The 21,884-nt window shown below is 42.7% G+C and overlaps 2 protein-coding genes and 1 long non-coding RNA gene across 5 annotated transcripts in view; 2 read left to right on the top strand and 1 right to left on the bottom strand.

Annotated features, from left to right (window-relative positions):
* Positions 1–2,577: 2,577 nt before the first annotated feature.
* LOC120896276 lies at positions 2,578–3,591 on the bottom strand. Its single transcript, XM_040300268.1, has 4 exons — positions 3,508–3,591; positions 3,288–3,434; positions 3,033–3,203; positions 2,578–2,950 (listed from the first exon to the last, which is right to left on the bottom strand). The coding sequence occupies exons 1-4, from the start codon at positions 3,556–3,558 to the stop codon at positions 2,774–2,776; spliced, it is 546 nt and encodes a 181-aa protein (XP_040156202.1). The 5' UTR covers positions 3,559–3,591; the 3' UTR covers positions 2,578–2,773.
* Positions 3,592–4,814: 1,223 nt separating this feature from the next.
* Positions 4,815–6,480, top strand: LOC120897208. The gene is made up of 3 exons (XR_005738509.1): positions 4,815–5,048; positions 5,111–5,807; positions 5,867–6,480. It is a non-coding gene; the product is annotated as an uncharacterized LOC120897208 (long non-coding RNA).
* Positions 6,481–11,018: 4,538 nt separating this feature from the next.
* The window catches only part of LOC120898898, a 127,365-nt gene continuing 116,499 nt past the window's right edge, over positions 11,019–21,884 (top strand). For 2 of the 3 annotated variants that reach the window (XM_040305395.1, XM_040305392.1), the window contains exon 1: positions 11,023–11,337. The gene's annotated coding sequence lies outside the window, so the exon portion shown is untranslated. Of the gene's footprint in view, positions 11,338–21,884 lie in introns of all 3 variants that reach the window. The other variant, XM_040305393.1, reaches the window with a different exon arrangement.

Below are 21,884 nucleotides of genomic sequence, written 5' to 3'. Positions count from 1 at the left end.
CGACAATTTTTGTCCATTTTATTAATGGGAACCTTATTACCCTGGTACTAGACCCATAGTGATGCTGACTGTTTTAATCCTTAGGGAGGATGTTTTCCTAATGCCCATCACTTTCCTGACGCAACAGCGGCAAAATGTAGCAATAGCTTAACTTTGGTAACGCGCTTTCAGTGATGCGTTGACACGGTTCCGGACACTGTAGTCGAATCTTTTCCCCAGCGGTTCATCTGCCAGCGTGCAGTAGCTTCCCGGTGCTTTCACCATACGGTTTGGTCCAGCTGGTTGCGTTTGGCCATGTACTTGGATTTCAATTATTTATGAAAGAAATTATCCTTATTTATTATCCTTTTCCAGTGAAACCGACGACGTTCACTTCGGTTGCTGCTGCTGCGGTGCCTTTTCGGATGGATGATGTAATAAATTTACAAAACCATAATGATTGCCCCATGCTCGACTCCTCTCGTTCCCACGATGGCTACCTCTTTGCCTCGTACGGTTATTCTAGTTCCGGGTTCGTTCAACACAGAAAATAGCACACTCATATTGGTTGCGTTCGGGCATGCGGTTCCATGGTTTGGTGTAAATTTATTTTCATTAAATCTTGTACCTCACGGTTTGCGTTTGTTTGTGCGCGACTGTATGTGTGTGTTGCGACGTGTATACCACCAACAATTCAAGTGTCGCTTTTGCGACAGTAATTTGTTGCTCGACGTGTAATCGAACGGGGACGCCGGATAATTTCCGGTTGTTCAAATCAACTGAAAAGAGAACAGAATGGACGCATCGAAGTGTAACTCGTTCGATAGGGAGAAGTACACAAAACTTTTTCGTGTTTCTTCAATACCTTGAACACAGTGAAAAGATGCGGTTGGAGAATATAATACATCCGTAAAGTTAATGACCACCATTGCCCGATCCTTCAGGGACTGGGTTGAGGATTTACCAAGATGGCGACCGAGTTTCGATTGATTTATTATTTCTTTGAATTGAACAACCCTATCGTGAGAAAAATTTGATACAAGATGAGTTTTTGTTTCGGGAATTTTTAAAGCGTTTTGCTTTGTCAAGAAATGTTATTCGGAAAGAGTGGAATGGGATTGATTTATTTGTATCATTTCATGGAATGCCAATAATGTCAAAGTAGTGAAATATGTTTGTTGTAATTCTACGATAGCTTTGATTTAGCGAGAACACCACGACGGATAGCAGTCGATTTCGTAATCGAACACTTTTTTAAAATGATTGTTACTGCTGTAAATGCCATCTGCTAGGGTGAAACATTAAATGGACAGTGAAAAGAGAAAAAAAACAAACAACACAAGTAGGATTGTAAAGATTAAAACCGATGGCCACACGTGTTGATGTGCTGCAGAACCATCTCACCTAGTAGCCGTGTCTAGCAGCTGATCGTGTATCATGCATTAAATTTTTGCCTTCGCTGAATGCTATCTGTCCCGGGTTCTTATGATGTAATCAATTATTCAAACCCATGGATTATTTATCATAACTTTACAACATCCATCCTTCGTCGAGCATTTCTCCCTTGCTTTCCTTCATCCGTCCTTGGCAGAGTGTCGGGAATGTTTTCGAATCCCACCAACCAACGCCATAGTGCTACACTTTATGATTGATGGTTTTTAGCAGGGTAATTAACGGCACCAGGGGACGGAAAAAGTTCGTTTGACTGCTGATTAAAGAGCAGTCAGTCGGAACGCTTTTTAGGGGTGGGTGGTGCGGTATCACAAGGCGACGGGTTTGTGGAATGCCCCCAGTCATTGCAGGGTGCTCCCGTAATCTCTCCACCCTCTCCCCCCAACCACCTTCATTGTAAATATAGATCGAATTTTCTAGCGTTTCAATCATGGATTTGCAGAACTGAAACGCAGAGGAAATTAGTGGGTTGGCGGCATTCCGGGCATATCTACCACTGATGAAACGATAATCGGCGATGATGATAAGGCGAACCGTTTTTCCTTTCGGATTCGCTGTAAGCTTTTACTAAGGAAGCTACTTTACTGGTTGTACTTTACTGTGTAGAAGCGACGGTATGAAAGTTTTTTCCATTAATAATTTTTACCGTCCGCAGAACTAAATTGAATCTTGGGATAAATGGGTTTTAAGAAAACGCTACAGGTTGAACCGAATTTCAATTAAAATTTCAGCTTGTCACGCCCGCACTCACAACAAGGTAATAAATTATGTTGACCGGTCTTATGGTGGTTGAAAGTTTCTGTCTGATTATTAAATTGCATTTGTTTGTTTAATAAAATAATTCAGGATATGTTTATGTAAACTGTTCACACATCATCATGGGGTTGCTATTGACTCGGTATTGAGATTTTATTAGATTATTAATTTAAATCATGGTGTGGGCTGTTGAATGTAAAACTTTTAAGTTCGTCATTTATTTCAACAGTTTATTGACTTCTTTTTAGAGTTAAAAAAATGTTTTTAAACATTTTTGTTTCAATTGCTTTTAAATTTCCAGTTGAAAACAGTTTCGCATTACACCTCATTTTATTGTTATACCAACAAATATATGTTGATTGGTTGAATAAACAGTCCAACAATTCTGTTACACATTTTGCAAGGCTTTATTGGAAAGGAACATTCAAAGGACAAACAAAACATAGAAATCATTCCGGTGATGATGCTACTTGGCTTGTTTTTAAAGAAGCAGCAAAACATTGCACCCATGCATCGCAAACAAAAGGATTGTTCGAGAGTGCATGATGGGTACAACGTTAAGAGACGGCCCTACGTACAAACTCGCTTAACTGGCGGCAGCATACAGTTCGAAATCCACCGAGTACATGAACAACATTATCGGTGCCGAGCCTGGCGTGGGATAGTGGTGAGCCTTCAGCTCCATCTTGTACTTGCCGTTCGGAATTAGCTTCAGCAGCGGGCTTTCCGAATCGAGCGTAAAGTCGTTTAACAAATAGCGTCCCTGGGAAGTGGCATGTAACGGAGTAAAAATTAATGGTTTTTATGGTGGCAGAATGAATGCATTTTTTCAAACGGTCGCTTACCGGGTTGTACGGGCACATGAGCGAAAAATTAATAAACTTGGTCGATTCTTTGGCGATCGTGCGTACGATCGCATTTTCCGACATCACTGGATCGACTTTGCAGGTGTCAAGATCGATGTTCACCATCGTGTGGTACTCGCCCTTCACCAGATGCTGCACGTGCGGCGTAATCTGTAGTGGAAGCATAACGAAACAAACCATCAATCATAAAGTCCATGGAGAGTATTGGGATTTTGACCAAACAAAAACACTTACGATTACGCTGCCTTCAACCTTCTTGGCCAGTTCGACGTCAGCTCCGAACGAGTACTTGTCGTTCTGGCTTTTGATGAATATGTTACCATGCATGTAGTCCTTGTTCAGCTCGTACTTGAGATTCTCGAACCGTACTACGGCTACGGACTGGAAAATGAAGAAAGAAGATCGACTTGTCTTGTACTGTACAGAGGTTTGTAAATCATCTAATTGGACTTACCTTATCTATCAGCTGAACTAACAGCACAAACAAAACGCACCGTTTTAACATTTTCAGGCCGATTGTGTAGCGAAAAGCACGCGACGACAACTTTTCACAACTGCCACTAAGCAAGCAAGCGGGTCGGTGAATTTATATGGTGTTGGCAGTGTGATCTTTGTAGGTTGATAAGAGTATAATTCGAATGCTTCGAATATTGTTCCGACCTATGGAGATAGTAATGGTCCCCAATTTTGGAAAATAATTAGCGTAAAATGTTCTAGAATAACAATTAAATTGCAATTTTTGTAAGAGGCCTGATTTTAGTTTAATGATTCGCTGGCCGTTCTTTTGTGAACCGGTACGAAAAAATCAGCTAGGCATAAGAACAAAATATGGATGTTAAACTATTACTTCGTATTATGCATTGAGTGGAACTCTTCGGGCAAATGAAAAAAAAACATGTATGATAGTGTTTACCATGATGATTTCATTTAAAATAGACATCAATAAAGTAAATAACAAATAAATATGTTATGCTCCTTTTCGGTTGAGAATATCTAAACCTTAACTAACATTTATTTACAAAACTCAACCGATCTACTGATTCGTTATCGAAGTCTAGTCTATTATAATCTATTGTTTCAATGTATGTAAATGTAAAAATAACACAAAAATAGGAGAGTGAGGGAGATTGTAAATGGCTGATTGACGCTCAAACATCCCCGAGTATGGTAAGCCAAATAATTCAAATAATTGTTTTGGAAGAGCAAATTGTTACAGAGATTATGGAATTTGAAACGTTCAGTATGCATTGGACTACATCCACCATTTAATTGTGGTAACCAGCTGTCATATTGTGTGTTACTGCAGTAATAGAAATCGTGGCACTCAAACAGCCTGTGCCTGTAGCACGGAAAGAACGAAAGCTTCTTTATTTTATTAGTCGTTTTGTAAAGCATGTTAAATGGATAACAAATTTCGTTTTCAGGCCGAGTGCTACAGAAAATGATGAAAGTAAGATTTAGACTGCTCACACCTTTCTGTTGTTTCATATAGACTTAATCATTTACCGCAATTCGTAGCTTTCTCAAGATTTGAAGTTTGTTTGATTCAATGCGAGCCCCTCAATGCAATACTGCATTTTGCGTAGTATGAAACCCTTCCGTTTGAACATGGCCACACATCGTAGTCGTGATAGTTTTGCTTGTAAAACAGTGTGCCATTTAATGTTCATAAAGATTTTGTTAAATATCTATTTCAGTAATAATTTTCTTGTGCTTATTTCATTTTTCAACTTAAACAACACAGCCCAAAACAAACGAAGAAAAAACTACATCGATTGACTTTCGTGGCCCGAAGTTCCGCATTCCATGGTGGCTCCGGCAAGTGCGTTTCTGTGGCAACATTCTCATCGCAGACTACAGGTGACGACGCCACCAAGCTCGTGAACCATCCGTCGAGTAATTAGCTACTGATTCTACCTGACGCAGGAGACAACATACGGAAGATTAGATCTTTAGAGCAATGTCGCAAAGGTACGCAGCCCGCCGATGAGACAGGTAGGTGGGATCGAACTTTGTTGTCGCCCTAGTAAGCGGTATGTCTATTCCGTTGGTCCCAGGAATTGCCTTCCAGTCGCATCATACAGCCCTCAACCACACACATACACACTTTCGTGTAGCCACGGTACGGCGGGAAGGTGACGGCAGGTTGTTTATGTTTATGGTTGTTGACGTTTAGGTCGCCAGACACAAACATACTTACGCTTTTGGGACAAATATTGGAAAAGATTACACCGCAGGATAACGGTGTGTGCTGGGTTGTGTGGTTCGCTGTCAACCAGCAGGATCGTCAGAAACAGGTAGACGACGTGGAAAGGGAAATAGGTAAAGCTCTTGCACGACCTCGTGGCGACGCGTGCTGGCATTGTGGGTTTTACTGTGGCATTGGTGGGTTATAATGAGGCGCCGTACCGCAAACAACACCGCTAACGAAGCCCAAAATGCTGTCGGATCCGATTTTCGCTCGCAGCCGGAAAGCACATTTTTTGGAGAGTGGATAAATACCATCAAGGATGCTAGTAGAATGTGAGAGTCCTGGCATGGAAGATAAACAGTTGGCGTCAATATTGGGTTGACATCGATCATGATGACGAACGAGGCGAAAGAATGAGCGAGAGTCGGTGAGAGACAAAGCGACAGTGTAAAGGCAACTTCTAAATAAGGTCATTGGAGCATTCGATACGCAGTGAAACAATGGTTAATTATTGAGCATTTCCATCTATATCAATCACGGTAATCGGAAGATAGAATATCAAAGTACGGTAAGTGCCTGTCGCACAATCGCAGCAATAATGTTTGTTTTCTTTCTTCCCTAGCTATACACACAAATACAAACGTTTTACCCACAACGACGTCAGCACTTATTGATAACCTTCAACCTACGGAACGCTTTGGCTTAAAGGTAGGAGTGAACGAACAGGACGTCTAATGAACGAGCGTAAGGGACATAAGCTCGATGGCGGACTTTATCTGGCAAAACAATAGTAAAAAAAAGGTTTCGCTGTAAAACGTAGCCTAGGTTTTATGTAAACCACTCGCTTTGACTGTTCCGGAAATGTAAACCGTATCAGGAGCCCCATGCATCTCAACCGAAACGACTTTGCGTAGTCGGTGTATTGCCGTTCAAGACGCGGAAGCGCCATACCCTGAGTGTGACCGGATGATGGAAGAGCGGAAAGGGAGAAGGATTGTTTTGTGCTTCAGTGTGCGAATGTGTTTTGTTTTCCGAAGGCAAAAAGAATGTATCGTTTCCTTGCTGTGGTCGAGACGTCGACTAGCTTTGTCGTGCGCAGATAAGTGAAGGATTTGGGATCTAGCGAATGAAGACAGGAAATCTTCAGACAATGCCCGACCGGGCAGCAAAAGCGATGGGCGTACTGTTTTGTTTTTACCATCACGATTTCGCAGCCCGGATGAAGATGGCAGTGAAACTGACACGTACGAAATAGCGATAACTTCCGGGCGACGAATGATACGAATGCAGCAATACCGACCCTCGGCTTTCGGCATGCCGTGCTGATGTGTCGCTGGTAATACATTACATGTCAATTCTTTACACTTTTGGTGTGTTAAAGGGCGAGATTTACATTGCTGTTGTCAAGCAGCGTAGTTTTGCCGTATGATATGCATATCTGTTTTTAAAAAAGGACCAAACGACGCCTTTATTCATTTGAGCAAAGCTACTATGACGTCTAATGTAAAACAGGCTTTGGAGTTTCAGTGTAATCTGTATCGCTCAAACATCCCCGAGTATGGTAAGCCATTAATTTTGTCCTAATTTAAAGTTACTTAACTTATGAAATGAACATCTGGTAAAATGAACAATTGTTATTCAATTTAATTCCTATAACCGCTATAACATTTATTTACTTTTCATGAAGTAAAAGGGTAATTTGCTAAAAGGGCTTTGCTTTAACGCAACGTAAAGCATATATATGATAGTGCTTCAATACAGAATTTGATTTTACATTTAACACCACAAAGTTTTACAAAATTTTACACCACAAATTAACGAGAAAAATATTGAAATAAGTTTGCAATGTTTTTAAAACTATTCTGTTATAGAATATTGATAGTGTTCAAACTATTAAATTCCATAAATTTTTGAAAGATTGTTACTATTTCACTATTGGGCATATTTTGTTTATTTGGTACATTCTTTTTAACATTTGTTTTCCTTATTTTCTGTTTTTCATTATCTTTCACCTAGTTCTTAACGCTGATTTCCTCTATATTATGACATCTTTTCAAACTTCCTCGGTCGCTTTGTCCTTCAAGACCGGTTCTGGAGGTGCATTACTTACAGACGCACCGCACCGAAGCTTACCATGCCAGCGCAACCTGTTTGGCTTTGTTGTGAGGGCACACCATTGTAATCGCGACACCGTATACATTGTTGGGTTCAGATTACGCCGTGGGAAGGTCGATTGCCGTCGCGTAGGTCACATACACCGATTATACACCTCCCTGTCTCGCCCTCATTTCATGCCATCTTTCTACAAAGAGATCAAACCACATCTTCTACCGCCGCTTGTTCATCCGCACGGCCAGTGAATAAAATCTTTCATCGACCATCGGAACACCTTCGCGGCTTTAGCAAAGCGTCTCCGTTGCTCAGCATTGTTGTCGTGCATCGGTTCAACGATTGTGCTGGACCGGAATGCGAGACCCGGGCGCAAAGATTATCCCATGAAATCTGACACCGGCACAGATCCGGAGCGCACTTTCGAGCATGATTCACTCGCGGATGATTTACGGCCACGGTCATGATCAATGTGTGTCGTTGCGTGCGGCCGGACTTTGCAAACCGTCGGCAAACACAGGGCAAGATAGCGTTGAAGACGAAGGCGACAACGATGAATTACTGCTAATTGCCATCCGAAATATGGCCGCAAAATCTGGGCCTAACCTTAGAGCTGCTGCTGTGCGCTAATGCTGCGGGAGCTGCCGGTTTTCTCAAAGCCTCGCTGTTTGATATTACCTTATTATTGCATCACAGGTCATTTGAGTAGGTCCGAGGTGAGATATTTCATTTGCATTATCGCATTAAGTCTCAATGCTGTGAGATACAGCGGTGGTTTGAAGGTTCGGACGATATACCAACAAACCTGACCAGCCGTAATGGATTTTGGGAGAAGTTCATAAAACAGCACCGAAACCTTGATCTCACAGTCTCAGCAACTTTACAGTAGAAACTTAGATAGCGTTTGTCTGCATTAATTTGTTAACAGCAGTATTTTTGTAGCTAATTGAATCACAATGATCTTCTTATAACTTAATTAGCGCATAACTACATCGCATGATTTGCATTAAAGCAGGTACAATAAATGATGCAATGCGTGATCTTTTTTATATTCTTCTTATTCTTATTTGCATGTTACATTGTTGTTGCTATGACAAATTAAAGTTTTTCTATTCAAACGTAAAAACGTCGTTGCAATTCAAAGTGTGTAAAACATAAATAATACGCAAGTATAATGATCACAGCGAAAAGCAACCATATTTTGTGCGGCGTAGTGCTGTCTCCCGGACCTACGAAACGGATGCCGATGGACGGTGGTTGTATGAATAACAAACTGGATAAGCATTTTGTTGGATTCCCGGAGAAAAATCATTCAACAGATTAAAGAGATCTCGAAAACTCTTGAGATCTCGATGGTATGGATATGTTGCGCGAAAACAAAATAGAGAGAGTAAAGATGTTTTTACACAAATGTTTGTAGAATTAACCAACTACAAACGATAATTGTAGACACAAAAACATGATATATTACTTTTAAAGAGATGCCATAGATTCTTAACAGTTACCAGAATTTTGCAACATCAGTCATAGTGAAAGCTATTAGATAAAGATTCAAAAAAGAGCGCAACGGCCTGAGTTGGTAGTTATCATGTTGAGCGTTTTTGAAACATAACAGTTCTCGATGTAAAGTTCATCCACCACCACTGCTTCGTACTAGTCACCGAAATGGAGAAATAAATGTAACTAACCTTTTTTCGGTTACACTCAACTGAACGCTCCATGTAGCACTTAGCATACGCATCGCTCTTTCCCTTGCCAGCACTAGCAACACTTATCTCCCCTCATATACATAAACATAAGTTCAGGGAAAACAAAAGCGGGGGAAGTAACGAAGCGGAAGGGAAAGCACTCCAAAACTGGTGGCCCATTGTTCGAGGGCCTGCAATCCAATGTTGGTGACGCGATGCATTGCACCGCTAACGCTGCGATGCGTCATCAAGCGCTGTTCCGGTCAGGCGCCCCATTTCCGGAAGGTGGAAGTAAATGTCGTTGTCATCTTCTTGTGCGTGGCGTGCTGTAAACTGCACACACCGTTCAATACAGTTTATGGTACAAATTTGTCTTTCGTCTAGCTGTTGGGAAACGAGACTCAATGTTTTTGGAAAGAAAGAATGAAGCAAAAAACCAAACGAACTCGTGCGCATACACACACATCACTCTGTTGATCGGGTGGCCTACGGTCAAATGCTGGAGCGAGGGTATTTGCAGCGATTGCTCAGCTTAACCACACAATGGACATTCCATTTAACTGATCGCCACGAAGTCGCGAAGGCTTCTGGCTGGCATTTTTTCTGGTTCATGCGTTCCTCTTTCGCAAAAGTAAACGTTTGGACCCGGGCAGGGGTCCCCACGGAGCCACAACAACGGTCAAGCAGTGCCGGGCAACGAGCGGCCATTGACTGTAAAACGTAACGTCACGGAACGGTGTGGCAGTGCACGGTTTAGTTACGCCTTTCGAACGGTGCCATGCTGTGTCTTTATGCCTCCCTCGGTCGCTCCACTCTCCATAGCCGACCGTGTCACACACTGGCAAGCGGCTGGCAGATTGTACAGATCGAACAATGGGGCACGACGCTTCGGTGAGCGGTAAAACACGCGGTTGAATAAAAAGCCTCCCGGCCAGGGCAGAGGGTTTCGTTCCCGTATGGACACCGCCCGCCCCCATCGACACGTTCGTTCGTTCGAACGTGGACGAAACGTTCCAAAATACCCCTTTTGCAGCAGCATTACCCTTTCCCTCCCCAAGCGAGAGCGCAATAGTGTAGCGAATCTGCGTTCCGTCACCGAAAAACGGGCACATGGGCGAGCAACCGTAACGAAAGTGAATTTCAGAGCGAACAAAACAGACGAAAACAACACCCGTCGAGGATGGTGAGATGAATCGAGCGCACTCGCTCAACCAGGAGTGAGCCGTGAGAAGAGAGTCGAGTGATGAAAATTCATTCACCTTCATCTCAGGTTCATTTCATCCCTTCAATGTTCGGTCCCTACTCACGCACAGCTGGAAAAATGAACCAATTGTTTACCGTTTTTGGCGGTTTTTTTCTTTCATTGCGGGTGTGGGTGTGTGTCTGTGTGGGAGTGTGTTTGTAGCTGCGATGTGATGATGATGCTTACTAACTATAACGCCACCACTACTGTGTGGGTGTTTGGAAACAATCTTCAAACCCCTAAAACACCCTTTCATCTTCGGTCACGGTTGGGCGGAGGACTGTTTCCGTGCCGTTATGATTCGTTGCACATGCTTGAGCTCGGGTGCGATATGCTTCCTTCCCCTTCGACATTTCGGTACGCTTTTGCCGGAGCATTTGTTTCACGGCAAAAGTTCCCCAATTCTATACTCTCACAAACTCACCACCGTAAGCGTATGCTGCGATTCGGTGCATTCCAATGCGTAACGTTCTCTCCCGCTTCCCGCATCGATGTTCTCACTACCGATGGGATGGCATTATTCTCAATTCACAGCAGAACTGGCACGGGAACGAACCGAAACGTCCCAAGATAAACAGTGTAGATCGGTGAGAGCAGAGACAGGCAAACACGGAACACACCCCGAAAAGCACAACTCACCCTCACGAACAGCACACGGGCACACGAAGCATATCGCTATCGTAGCGGGCGCTCTCGAGGGCCACGGTACGAGCCGTTCGCTTCAGTCTGGTTGTCGCGTTGGTCGCATGCGGAATAACATAACGCAGAGGAGTGTGTCTGTCGACAGTAAGCAAAAAAGCACACCCACATCTCGGAGTGATGATTGTGAGCGATAGGCACACACACTCACACACATTGACGTGTGTGACTAGTGACGAGTGAAAGAAAACCGTGTTCCCGTTCCGGTGTCTGTTTTCGTTTGATCCGTTTGTGTCGGCACACATTAACGCCCGTGCCATCGGTTCGGTTGTGCGAATTGCTCTGAAACGTTCTGGGTGATCCATGTTTGTCCATCAACTCATTATGCGATCGTTCTGTTGACGTGTGCTCAAGGTAAAATATGTGAATTATAGTGAAAAAAAGATCTATCTGAGGCGATAGCATTATCGGAGAGTGTTTTGTGCGGTGGGTGACGAGTTAGTAAATGGCATTTTACCGGGTTTAATGCTTGATTATACCAATGTACGTGCTGTAAACGATCCCACCATAACAAAACAATCATTTGGAAGTAAGAGTGACAAAAATCAGCTGTTTTTCAAATGTTAACGTGTAATAGAAAGATAAACAAAATAACGCATAGAATTACAATCTTCTCCAAATCAAAACAAAATCACGCTTCACTGCAATTGGCCAAAGGTTGTTCAAATTGTGCACTTTAAACTTATGATCGATGGCAAAATACTGCTCACGGTAATGCAGAGTGTGGTCCCAGCCTGTGTTTGGCGCTTGCGGTAATTTGTGGTGCGCGTTCCGGTAGGGTGAAAATCAGTATCAATTTCCCCCATTAGCCAAACCGCATTATGGTGCAAAGTTCCCCTGATCGTTATGGGTGGTCGTTAATTTGTTGTGCTTATGCTTTTTTCTGCTTTTGTTGTTGTTGTCGTCATTTGCTCACTTCCTTCTCCGTTTTGCATGCCTCTGTGTGCACACGCGTGTTCAACCGGGAAAGCTTCTTAACGAGCACCGGTAAAGTCACCAAATTTATCCCGTGAATATATCCATCCCTTCCGGACGAATCGGTACCCTGCTCTCCGTACGGTGGATAGGCACCTTGGCTGCTACCAACATATTCCCCGCTGCGAGTGTGGCGCGGATTAAAGAAGCGAAGGCACGCTGAGACAGCATCGACAAGCAGCATCGTCAGCAGTAAGCGAGAAGCGGGATAATTAATTGTGCCATTAGTGTGTGCTGGTGTGGTGCAGGGTAGAGTGTGTATGAGAGTGTGTATGTGTGTATGAGGTGCTTTTTCGGTACTGACGACAATGGTGCAGCAGTGAAGAGTTGGCAGAAAAGTGAAGGAAACATCGGGGGGAAACGGTACCTTCATTCCGGGTTTGGAAGTGAAAGCAAAATTTCCTTTGCCGATAACCGTTTCTCGTGATTCGATAATATGCGCTGTGCAAATTAAGGATGCTCAGGCCTTTTTGTGTTTGTGCTCGTGTGATTGTGTTTGCATCGGTGTCATCTGGCGTGAGGCTGGGTGCACCACTTGAGCGGTGGTGGAGCGAAAATAACGATCGTTGAGAATATTAAGTGAAGCAAATGAGGTGAACGAGAACGTCCTGCCTGCGATTGCTCTGTCCTGGAACGGGTTGGAAAAGTTTCCCGAGCACAATCCGCCCCCTCTGAGACGGTGAGGCGAAAACGGCAAACAATAGGCCGTCCGATCGGCTGCCGCCAAGGATGTAAGTGACAAAATATTTGCCCAACGCATACAATCTAGACACCGTCCCATGCTCTACGTCCCTTGCCGTAAACAGCTTAAGCCTTCCCAGCCCAGGGATGCCAAAACCGCTCGACCACAAACACCCGACACACCTTGCGAACGGCGCGGACGGGACTTTAAGCCGGTCCGACCAGAATTACAAACTTTCCATCCGGTCGGTGGTGAACTTTTGCCTGTGCGAGTGTCCTTTTCCCCGTTCCGGATGGTGTACAAACCCCGGAAGGATACTGCTTGGTAATCGTGTCAAGTTTGTCCCCTTAAACGCAAAGGCAATACCGAAGCGAGAGCTCTTCTGCACCGGATGTAGCCAATTCGTGGACTGGGCGGTGCGTGTGAGTGAAGCTGTCGACCGGTTTTATTGTGCTCAATAAATATTTCATCCCGCACAAGCACCGGTAGCTCACTTTTGCAATATCATCAGTGTGACGACTAATGTCGAGGAACCTTCCGCTGCTGACATCTCTTTTAGGGGCGACGCCTTTTCGGCTGGGAAGTCCAGGGTGGAGATTTCCTTTCGAGATTAGAGTGTAAAGTTTCGGTCGACTTTCTTAGCCCTTGCATTGTTGGTTGGCGAGTGGATCTCGCTCGCCAGAACACCTTATCATGTGCCTGGCCAGTTGACAACAAGTGGAAACAGGTTGCCAGTTGTTCTAGCTATGGTAGTTAAAGTTTTATTATTTATGAACCAGGGCTGTATCATCGTCTCAAGCGTAGTGAATGTAGTTTTGTATGCATTTTGCGAAGAGCTGGGGATGGGATGGTGAGTTGGCGACAGGTAGTGATTTATATAAACGGTGCTGCTTTGTTGTGAAGTTTCCATTCATAAAGTAGAGTTAAATTATGACACAGCAATAGAATGCTTTTTAGCGTTATACTTTGGTACACTTGTTTAGTGACACTGGATAAAATTTGCCATTTTAAAGTGGAAATAATTCTTATTTTGCTTTTAAAACAATGTTCAAAATAAAATACATAATAGGATCCGTTAAATAACTCGCTTGATAACGTTCTCGAACGATACAGTTTGTGGAAAACTCTTATCTACCATCGACTATACCGGTTCGGCACAAGACCCACGCCACTTTGAATGCCCTCAGTGCCGGGAAAATCATTTCCAAGCATGTCTCCGCTTTGGTAGAACAAATTTGACAACAAAAAAAAATAATACAACCGCTTCAAACATTGTTAGAGCATGCTGTTTGACAGCTGAAACCACTTCCGGGCTCGGCAATTGTGCGCGCTGCATCACACAACCGTTCGGCAACTTCCCGGGAAAACCGGGTTGTGCCGGGAGCGACAAGAGCACAACGGTGATGGAAGCAAAATAAATTGATATTTAAACAGCTCCCGATCCTTGCCGCGCATCGAGACGATTGCACGCAGCACCACGTTGGCGGAGGCTGACTGTGCCAGAGCGAGCCAGAGGTACCCTACCGCAAAGCCGTATCGAATTTATCGGTTGAGCAATTGCAAATGTGATATCGATTTCGGGCACAGTGGAAGCTTTTATCGGGGCAGCGACGGTGAGCGAGGAGCAAGTAGCCATACGCGCGGCGTGACTTTGACGAATTCCGAATCGGGCAAGTTTCTATCGCCGCGTTTCATGTGGCGCACCCATACAATGTGGGCATTCGGCAACGAGATTTAAATAGACGAATTTGGCATGAAACGGAAAATGTTTGAAATTATTCGGGCGAAGAGCTACAGAGCGCACCGTCCAAAAAGTGCTTGGTGATATTCGGGCCGGGTAACGTGTAATTTAAGATGAGATTTATGGTACGGACGTCTCATGCGATGGTTGTTGGGGATTTCATATTTTTAAAGGTTTTGTCGTGCTTTTTCTACTTCTTCACGTGAAAACCTTCTTGTGTTACTTCAGGACTTTGGAACAGGTTTACTGAAAAATACCGGTTCTCTGGAAAAAAATCACCTCGAGCACTTAATATTTGAGCGATATTTCGGCTATGCAACTTCAATGGACGACAACCCACAAATTCATTCTTTGATCATAAATTCTATAGAAATGGAATGTGAAATTGTGCATAGAATACACGAAAATATACACAAAGGCTTCGCAGAATGGCACCAGCTTCCAGGGAAGTTCATTTATCAGGCTTCCGCGCCCCAACAGGGTGAGCACCTGCTAGGGAAAGCTCTCGCTAACGAGCATAAATTTATGCATCTCCAGCGCGTTATTGCAATTAGGCGCACGGTTGCAGCACGAGCCTGAACATTCTTCCGCGGCTCAGGAGAGCTATTTTGATTAATGGCTTCAAGAGCCTAGCGTTGTCCGGATTACCGGTAATTGGTGACGTGCTATGAGTGGAAACGAAACCAAGACACCATATCTCCTCACCCAAGCTGCAAGGAGCATCCACTACAACAACACAGACGCGCTAGATGTCCCTTGAGGGGGAACAATTTCCAGACACCAGCAATATCTTGTCTGTTTCAGTTTCGTTACGCAAAGAGCGTTCGCCAGTGTACCATACCCATAGCTAATCATCTTGGACAGTGGCTTAACCTTGGGCAAGACTTTTCCGAGTAAGCAGAAGCTTCGCCATCAGATCCCACCGTACGGCGAAAACTCTTGGCGCATTTGCGCGAAATTAGAAACACTTTGGCTGTGCGCGCGATGAAGTTAACTCTCGGTAGGGGCGACTCTCCATATTGGGGCGATTTCTTCAGCAGCATGGAGCACCCAAAACTTCTTGCTGGGGAAGCTTTATAAACCTCAACCACCGAGTGCCATCTTTTTTTTCTTCAGGGGGAGGGGGTATCCTATGTAGCCAAACTGGACGAAAGTGAAGTTTTATGTTTTTGCTCCAAGCGCAATTAGATTCCGCGCTTCCTTCACGCGTTCACCATCTTCTCAGTCACCGCGAATGCTGGTTTTCTTTCCGCTTCCGCTGTGTGGCTTCCTTGCCATGGTCAGCATCTTAGCAAGGCCGATGGTTTGGTCTGGGTGTAATTTTTCGCTTCTGGTTTTTCGCCCCGAGATGGTTCCCCCGAGCTCGTTACGTTCGCGCATTAATCTCCGGCCGGGTGGCTGGGAAAGTCGTCCCTCGCCGGGTGCTTAATGCTTCTTCCATACTCAATTGCACACTGGCGAAGTAGCATAACAGTCGTGTGTTGCTGTTTTATTTTGTTCTGTGGCTTCTTTTCCAACGCAATAAGTTGACCATGACTTTTGGCTGTCAACAGAGGGCAGCCCAGTGTTATGCGATGGGTCATTATTTATTCAATAAAAGAAAACAATGCGAAATGATTGGAACAAGTGATAACTTTGTTGTAAATGTGTGTGTGAGTACTTAAGTACTTCAATTTCCCCAAAATTTGGTTCCTAAGTGGAACATGCTTTACTGTTGAATTCCATGAATAAGCAAATTGTCAAGCCATGTTCATTTCAGAAGCATTGTTTCCCCATTAAAAATTCACACTCGAAATTTGGTGGAGCCCCCAAAGAATTATTACCAATGCTTGGAATCCAACCAATGGCTTTATCTGTAGACGCTTTAAGCGAAAGACCTTTAATCTAATTACCGTTTAATATATTTAGGGGCTTCCCTCGAACCGTTGGGAAAACAGCAGTATCGTTCGGCGAAAATCGATGCTCATATTGATGAAAACTTTGCTCCATCCGTTTTCTCACTCTTTCTCTCGCCATTTGGTGGGTGGGAAGTTATTCTTCTGGAAGCGAAGACGAAGAAAAGCGACCATTTGCCGGTTATGTTTTTGCGAGCTTAGTCGCTTAAGGCAAATGCATACACTACCAAGCGGCGATGCGAAAAGTTTGCCTTCGATCGTTGGCTCGAAATTTTGTAAGCAACCCATCGGCACACAGCACCACGAATGATGAAAAGGGATGGCTTTTCGTGCGTTGTTGATGAATTCCGTCCACCCCGGCGGAATGCGCGCAAGAGTCCCTGGCTTCTCTACGGATGTTTCTCCCATCTTGTTTTCCCCCGAGCGGCGGAACTCGTATTTTCCCCACCCGTTTTGCCATTTTTACCTCCTTTCCCTCTATTCGGCCAGCATTCAAATGCGGCATAAAATAACATTTGCCTTGTCATCGGATGATTGTTTCGTTCGTTTGTTTGCACGCTGGGCGCCCCTTTATACTGATGGTTCCGGTGGCAAGGGTGGAAGGCAGTGGTAACCTGTCTGCTGTTGGTACACATTCATCCGTCATCGAAAATGCCGCCCAATACTTCCGCGCGATGGAAGAAGTATAGCAAAAATTTGATTGAATTTTGGTCGCCCTCGTGGAAATTGATTTCCTTTTCTTTAGCCCGATCTCGCCCGATGGAAGGTGGTTGCGTTGTGTGTGCGTCTGTGTGGTTGTCGTACGAGTTAGCGACGTGACGCCTGAAGCTAAGTTTGTCAACCGTTGGAGTCGCTCCTGGGAAAGCATCCTTCCTTCCTTCCTTAGCCTTTCCCTGCTTGGCGTTTAAGCGAGTCCCTCAAGTGCAGAATTGCTGCCTGAAACGAGTAAACGAATCGACTTCGGTGAGTCGAGCAATTTAATTACTTTCCATTGATGATTGTGGGCGAAGCTAAATTGATGTGTTGTGGCAGCATAGCGGAAGCGGTGGGGATTGACAAATAACGGTCGGTGGAAGAATTCCAAGTCTTTTCTAGGAAAACTTCCTACTTCAACCTCATTTTCTTCCAGCCATGCTTATCCAGCTCCCCGTTTTCGCACACTCTGACCAGCAGCAGGCTTAACGATTACGTTCGTAATAAATGTCACCATTTTCCGCGGAAAACCACCCCCCCCAAACCGAACGACTACAAACATGTGGAGGTGCTGTGCGAGGATCCGAGGAGATACTCTAGCGATACCGTATCGTGTCGAAGAAGTCATAGCGCCCACGGTGATCGATTGGACGGCACGGAGCTGTTAGTCAACAGTAACGATTACAAGCCGGTTTACGAGACCTCGCCGCACGTACTGCAGGACATTTCCATCGACCATCGATGATGGCACATAATGGTGGTTATCTGACAGTGCCGCCAGCAAGTCTCCAAGAGTGGTTAAATATTTCACACAGCACCTACAGTCCGATCGGTGGGGTTAGTCTACGATACGCGATTGGTTTCGCTGAAACCATTGCGCATCGTTTACAATGTTGTCCTTCAGAGTCGCTGCTCCCGGCCAACGCTGGTGTGTGTGAGCGTTGTGCGGGTTATACCATTGCTATTTAATGTATTTTGTTTTTGTAACACGATGGAAAAGTTCCAACGAGTACGTTCCAAGAATTTTGTGGTACAATTTGCAACCAATGTAACATATAGCATTGGTTCAAGAATTGGCCTTCGGATGGATTTGAATTGGATACAGTAGCCATTAATGGATAAATTATGGGTAGACAGTTGTAGGCACATCGGTTGATATTCTCTTTTCTGGCAAATGCACAAGTAACGAGAGAATTGATTCGAATGGGATGAATCCAACCATGGCTTATACAGTGATTCATGCTTTGCGAGACAAATTGTTTAGCAATTTGTTGTCTCGATTTATTATCCTTTTTGTTTTTGTCTTGGGGTTTTATGGATGTCAAAGTAGCTTATTATCTCAGTACTTTTCTATATATTGGTCGGCATTTTGACAAAACGATGTGTAGTGAATATAATATACATACATTTAACATAAAGCTTTTATAATGCTTTACCCAAGCATATTTTATTACAGTTTGAGTTTGCATACATACACACTACAAACATTACCACAATTCTCATTTCCAAAATTGTTTTTGCCAAATATTTTTCAACATGTTTTGCAACACCAGCTCTGCAACAAAAAGAAAATGTCTCGCTGTCTCGTGCTATTGGGGTCGAGTTTGTGGTTGATGATTAAAGAATAACAAGTCGCACCTCATTACAAGCCTTGTGGTTTGGTCGTTTGACTACATTGTGGTAAAACATGACAAAAAATGACATCGAACAGGGAACTATGAGGAAGAGTCTACAATATAATTTGTTAGCGGTTCATAATTACATTTTCAACCGAATGAAAAGCGGGATACGTTTGGGCACAGGAAAAGCTTCTATCTACAAACACATTTTCCATTTGCGTTAAATTTACCACCACAGTTTAATGTTTTCTATTTTTGCTTCATGCACAGTTTATACGCAAACACAAAGTGTGCAATTTATTTGAAAAACTGATTTGCTTATTGGTTTTCAATACGAATGTCAATTACGCTGTACCGTTGATGTCTATATTTTTCGGGTACATTGTTAGTGCCAGGCCTGTCAGGCGTGTGTTGTGCGAGGACCGACATACCAAAAGCGGCTTACCTACGTATAACAAGAATGGTAGGAGTGATACGGAAGAAAAACTTAAAACAAAAAAGGCCACAACTCCTAAACTAAACATCGAAACATTTCCACACATAGCGTGAAAGCAATCGAAAACAGTGTACAAGTTTTCCTGTACACCACCGACCGTGTGAGGTTGGGCATATGAGAAGTTGGCAAGTGTTTCCAAAGTTGTTTTCAACACCAACTGTAGGACCGATACTTTGTGTTCAGGGTTACAACAATGGAAGCGGAGTTTGTCCCGGTTCAATAAATGTTGTTGCTTTTTCCGATTGAACGGCAATCATCAAAGAAAAAGTAAACATCAAGTCGAAATGGGTTCAAACCATCATTTATCATCATCACCATCATTACCGTCTTCCTTGTGATTGTTTGAATTGGGTTGGCCTGCAGTGAAGTGAAACAATTTGTGTTTTAATATATATACTTTGTATTCCTCTTATATTAATCTTAACTAAATTTAAAAACAAAAATTAAGTATGGTATGTTTGGCCAAAAAATCATAAACACTTCAATGATTGTATTGATGATACATTATCGGAATAAAACAGTTCAATTTAAAGATACTCATTAACCCGATAAAAATTCATTTTTAGTAGTATTTGGTTCCGATGATACTTTTGTACATACGCCAACATACGCGCAAAACATACTATTTGATGACGATTTGATCAATCAGGAGAGAGGCCCATATTTCTCCCATATTGTACCATTTAAATAAATAGGACGAAAAAATAAATTAAATCAAATTTAAAAAAAAATATAAAAAGACCCACAACATTTTCGATATCCATTTCGTACGTATTTCTAAGATGGAACATGGAATCAAAAACAAAACTTATCCCGGTGGTTTGGTGAAAGCAATAAATATATGACAAACCACAATAGCCACGCAAGCATATCTTTGTGTGGAAAAAGTTTTAATAGAAAATAGGAGAGTTTTCATCTTTATTTAAAAAAAAAACATGGAAGCAAAGAAAAGTATGGGATATTTTTCCATTGCGAGAAACGTTGCAACGATTGCAGTTGCGGTCAAAGCAGCTTGCTGTGGGGTAGTTTTAAGTTAAAAGCACAATGCAACCACCGGAACGACTGCGTTACGTTGAACTGCTTTTCGAGAGCTCCAACAGTGACAGCATTCCAAGCGGAACTTGGATACGCACAAGATAATAGAGTTTGTTTGTTTTTTTCACAGGAGCTTTCCTTTACTTTCGCTACCAAGTTTATCGATCTATTGCACTAATCGATTTTTCCGGTTGGCGAATCGAAGTGGTGTGTCCCCTTGCGCGTTGGCAAACATTTAATGGCAACTCACCACCACTATGTGAAAGCAGCATCAGTGGAAATAGTAACGCAGAGAATTGGTTTCGTTGATCAGTTTTTTATGCGTCATTTGATTGGATTGATTTTTGCGGTTTTTGATCAGTGGCGTATGTAATCAACGGTTTGTAAAACAGGATAGTATGTATTTTATATTATTTGCTGAAACTTGAAACAAGAGATTGCATTAGCTTTATTCGTAGAAGGAGTAGAATTTAACCGCATTAAAAATAAATTATGTTGACTTTTACGATATTGATATGGATATAAGTACAGTAAGTATTCGTTAACTACAGTGAATTCTCTCTAAGATGTAGTTTCATCAAGATGAATTGTTTCTTTTGATGAATTAATGAATATTTTGACCCATCGTATTTCATACATTTTATGCCTCTTCAAGATAAATATTTTCCTAAGGCGTATATTCTTTAAGTTGCATATGCAATTTGGCAGCCTAAGTTCTCCAAGATAAATATTTAGATGATAGTTCTCAAAAATGTTGGTACAAGGATGCCAGGTTTTCCCTTGGTTTCTTGTATACTACATAGCAACACTTTCATTAAGGCCGGGACTAAGCTGACGGTCCCTTGGAAATTCATGTTATAGAGATGTCACTGTATATGTGTTTTAGCTGAAATACGTTTTAACGGGATATTCGCTAACTGGAATGGATCCCAGGTAAAAATCACTTAAACGCCAAATGTAAAACTTCCGGAAAAAATGAGGGATACATCTATGCGAAAAGAAAAAAGCATATCGAGGAGATGAGGTATAGTACAAAAATACAAGATTAGTTTTCAAATGGTCATTCTTGGATCATTGATAAACTCAACTATAATTCTGCAGCAATGAAACATAGAAACATGGATACAATACACCAGAATCATCTTCGGTTTGTATTTGTATGCGTTTGACAGCTGAAAATGTATCCCTGTTAACAAAAATGTTCCGTTAACTGAAACTGAAAGTAAACAAACTCTAGCTAGCAAATTCTTTCTGTGGTATTTATGGTTGACTTAAAAATATACCTTTAACACGAAACATACGCCGTACGCAATTCAAAATAACACGAAACATACGACGGACGATCGAACATCAAAATAATTCCACACATAAACACTTAGGCTCGGGTCTATGAACATGTTGCGGGAACATTTGTTCAATGGCAACTTTTTGGATTTTCCTATTTATGACAAAAGCTGTGCATGTTTTTGTAAATAAATTTTTTTAAAATTGAGTTTAAATTATTTTGTATCCGTTTTGTTATTCAAACGCTCAAAAATGATCCAGCAACTAATAAACGTTAATCAAATCGATTTGTTTCTCTTGCAACAAAAATGTTCCCGCTACATAAGATTGACAGCTCGTCCATACGATTTTCATAAACCCGGACTTTAATAAAAACGAACGATGCTTGTTGTTCTGAGTGCTTTTCAAGGCCACGGAAATAGTTTGTTGACTTGAAGGCACATAGTTTGTGCTGTTTTGTTGATGCCAACCCTAAAGTACG

This window comes from Anopheles arabiensis, chromosome 2 (assembly GCF_016920715.1).
Source record: "Anopheles arabiensis isolate DONGOLA chromosome 2, AaraD3, whole genome shotgun sequence".
Taxonomy (NCBI): domain Eukaryota; kingdom Metazoa; phylum Arthropoda; class Insecta; order Diptera; family Culicidae; genus Anopheles; species Anopheles arabiensis.
The sequence above is the reverse complement of the archived record's forward strand: the minus strand, read 5'-3'. Positions and strand labels throughout refer to the sequence as shown.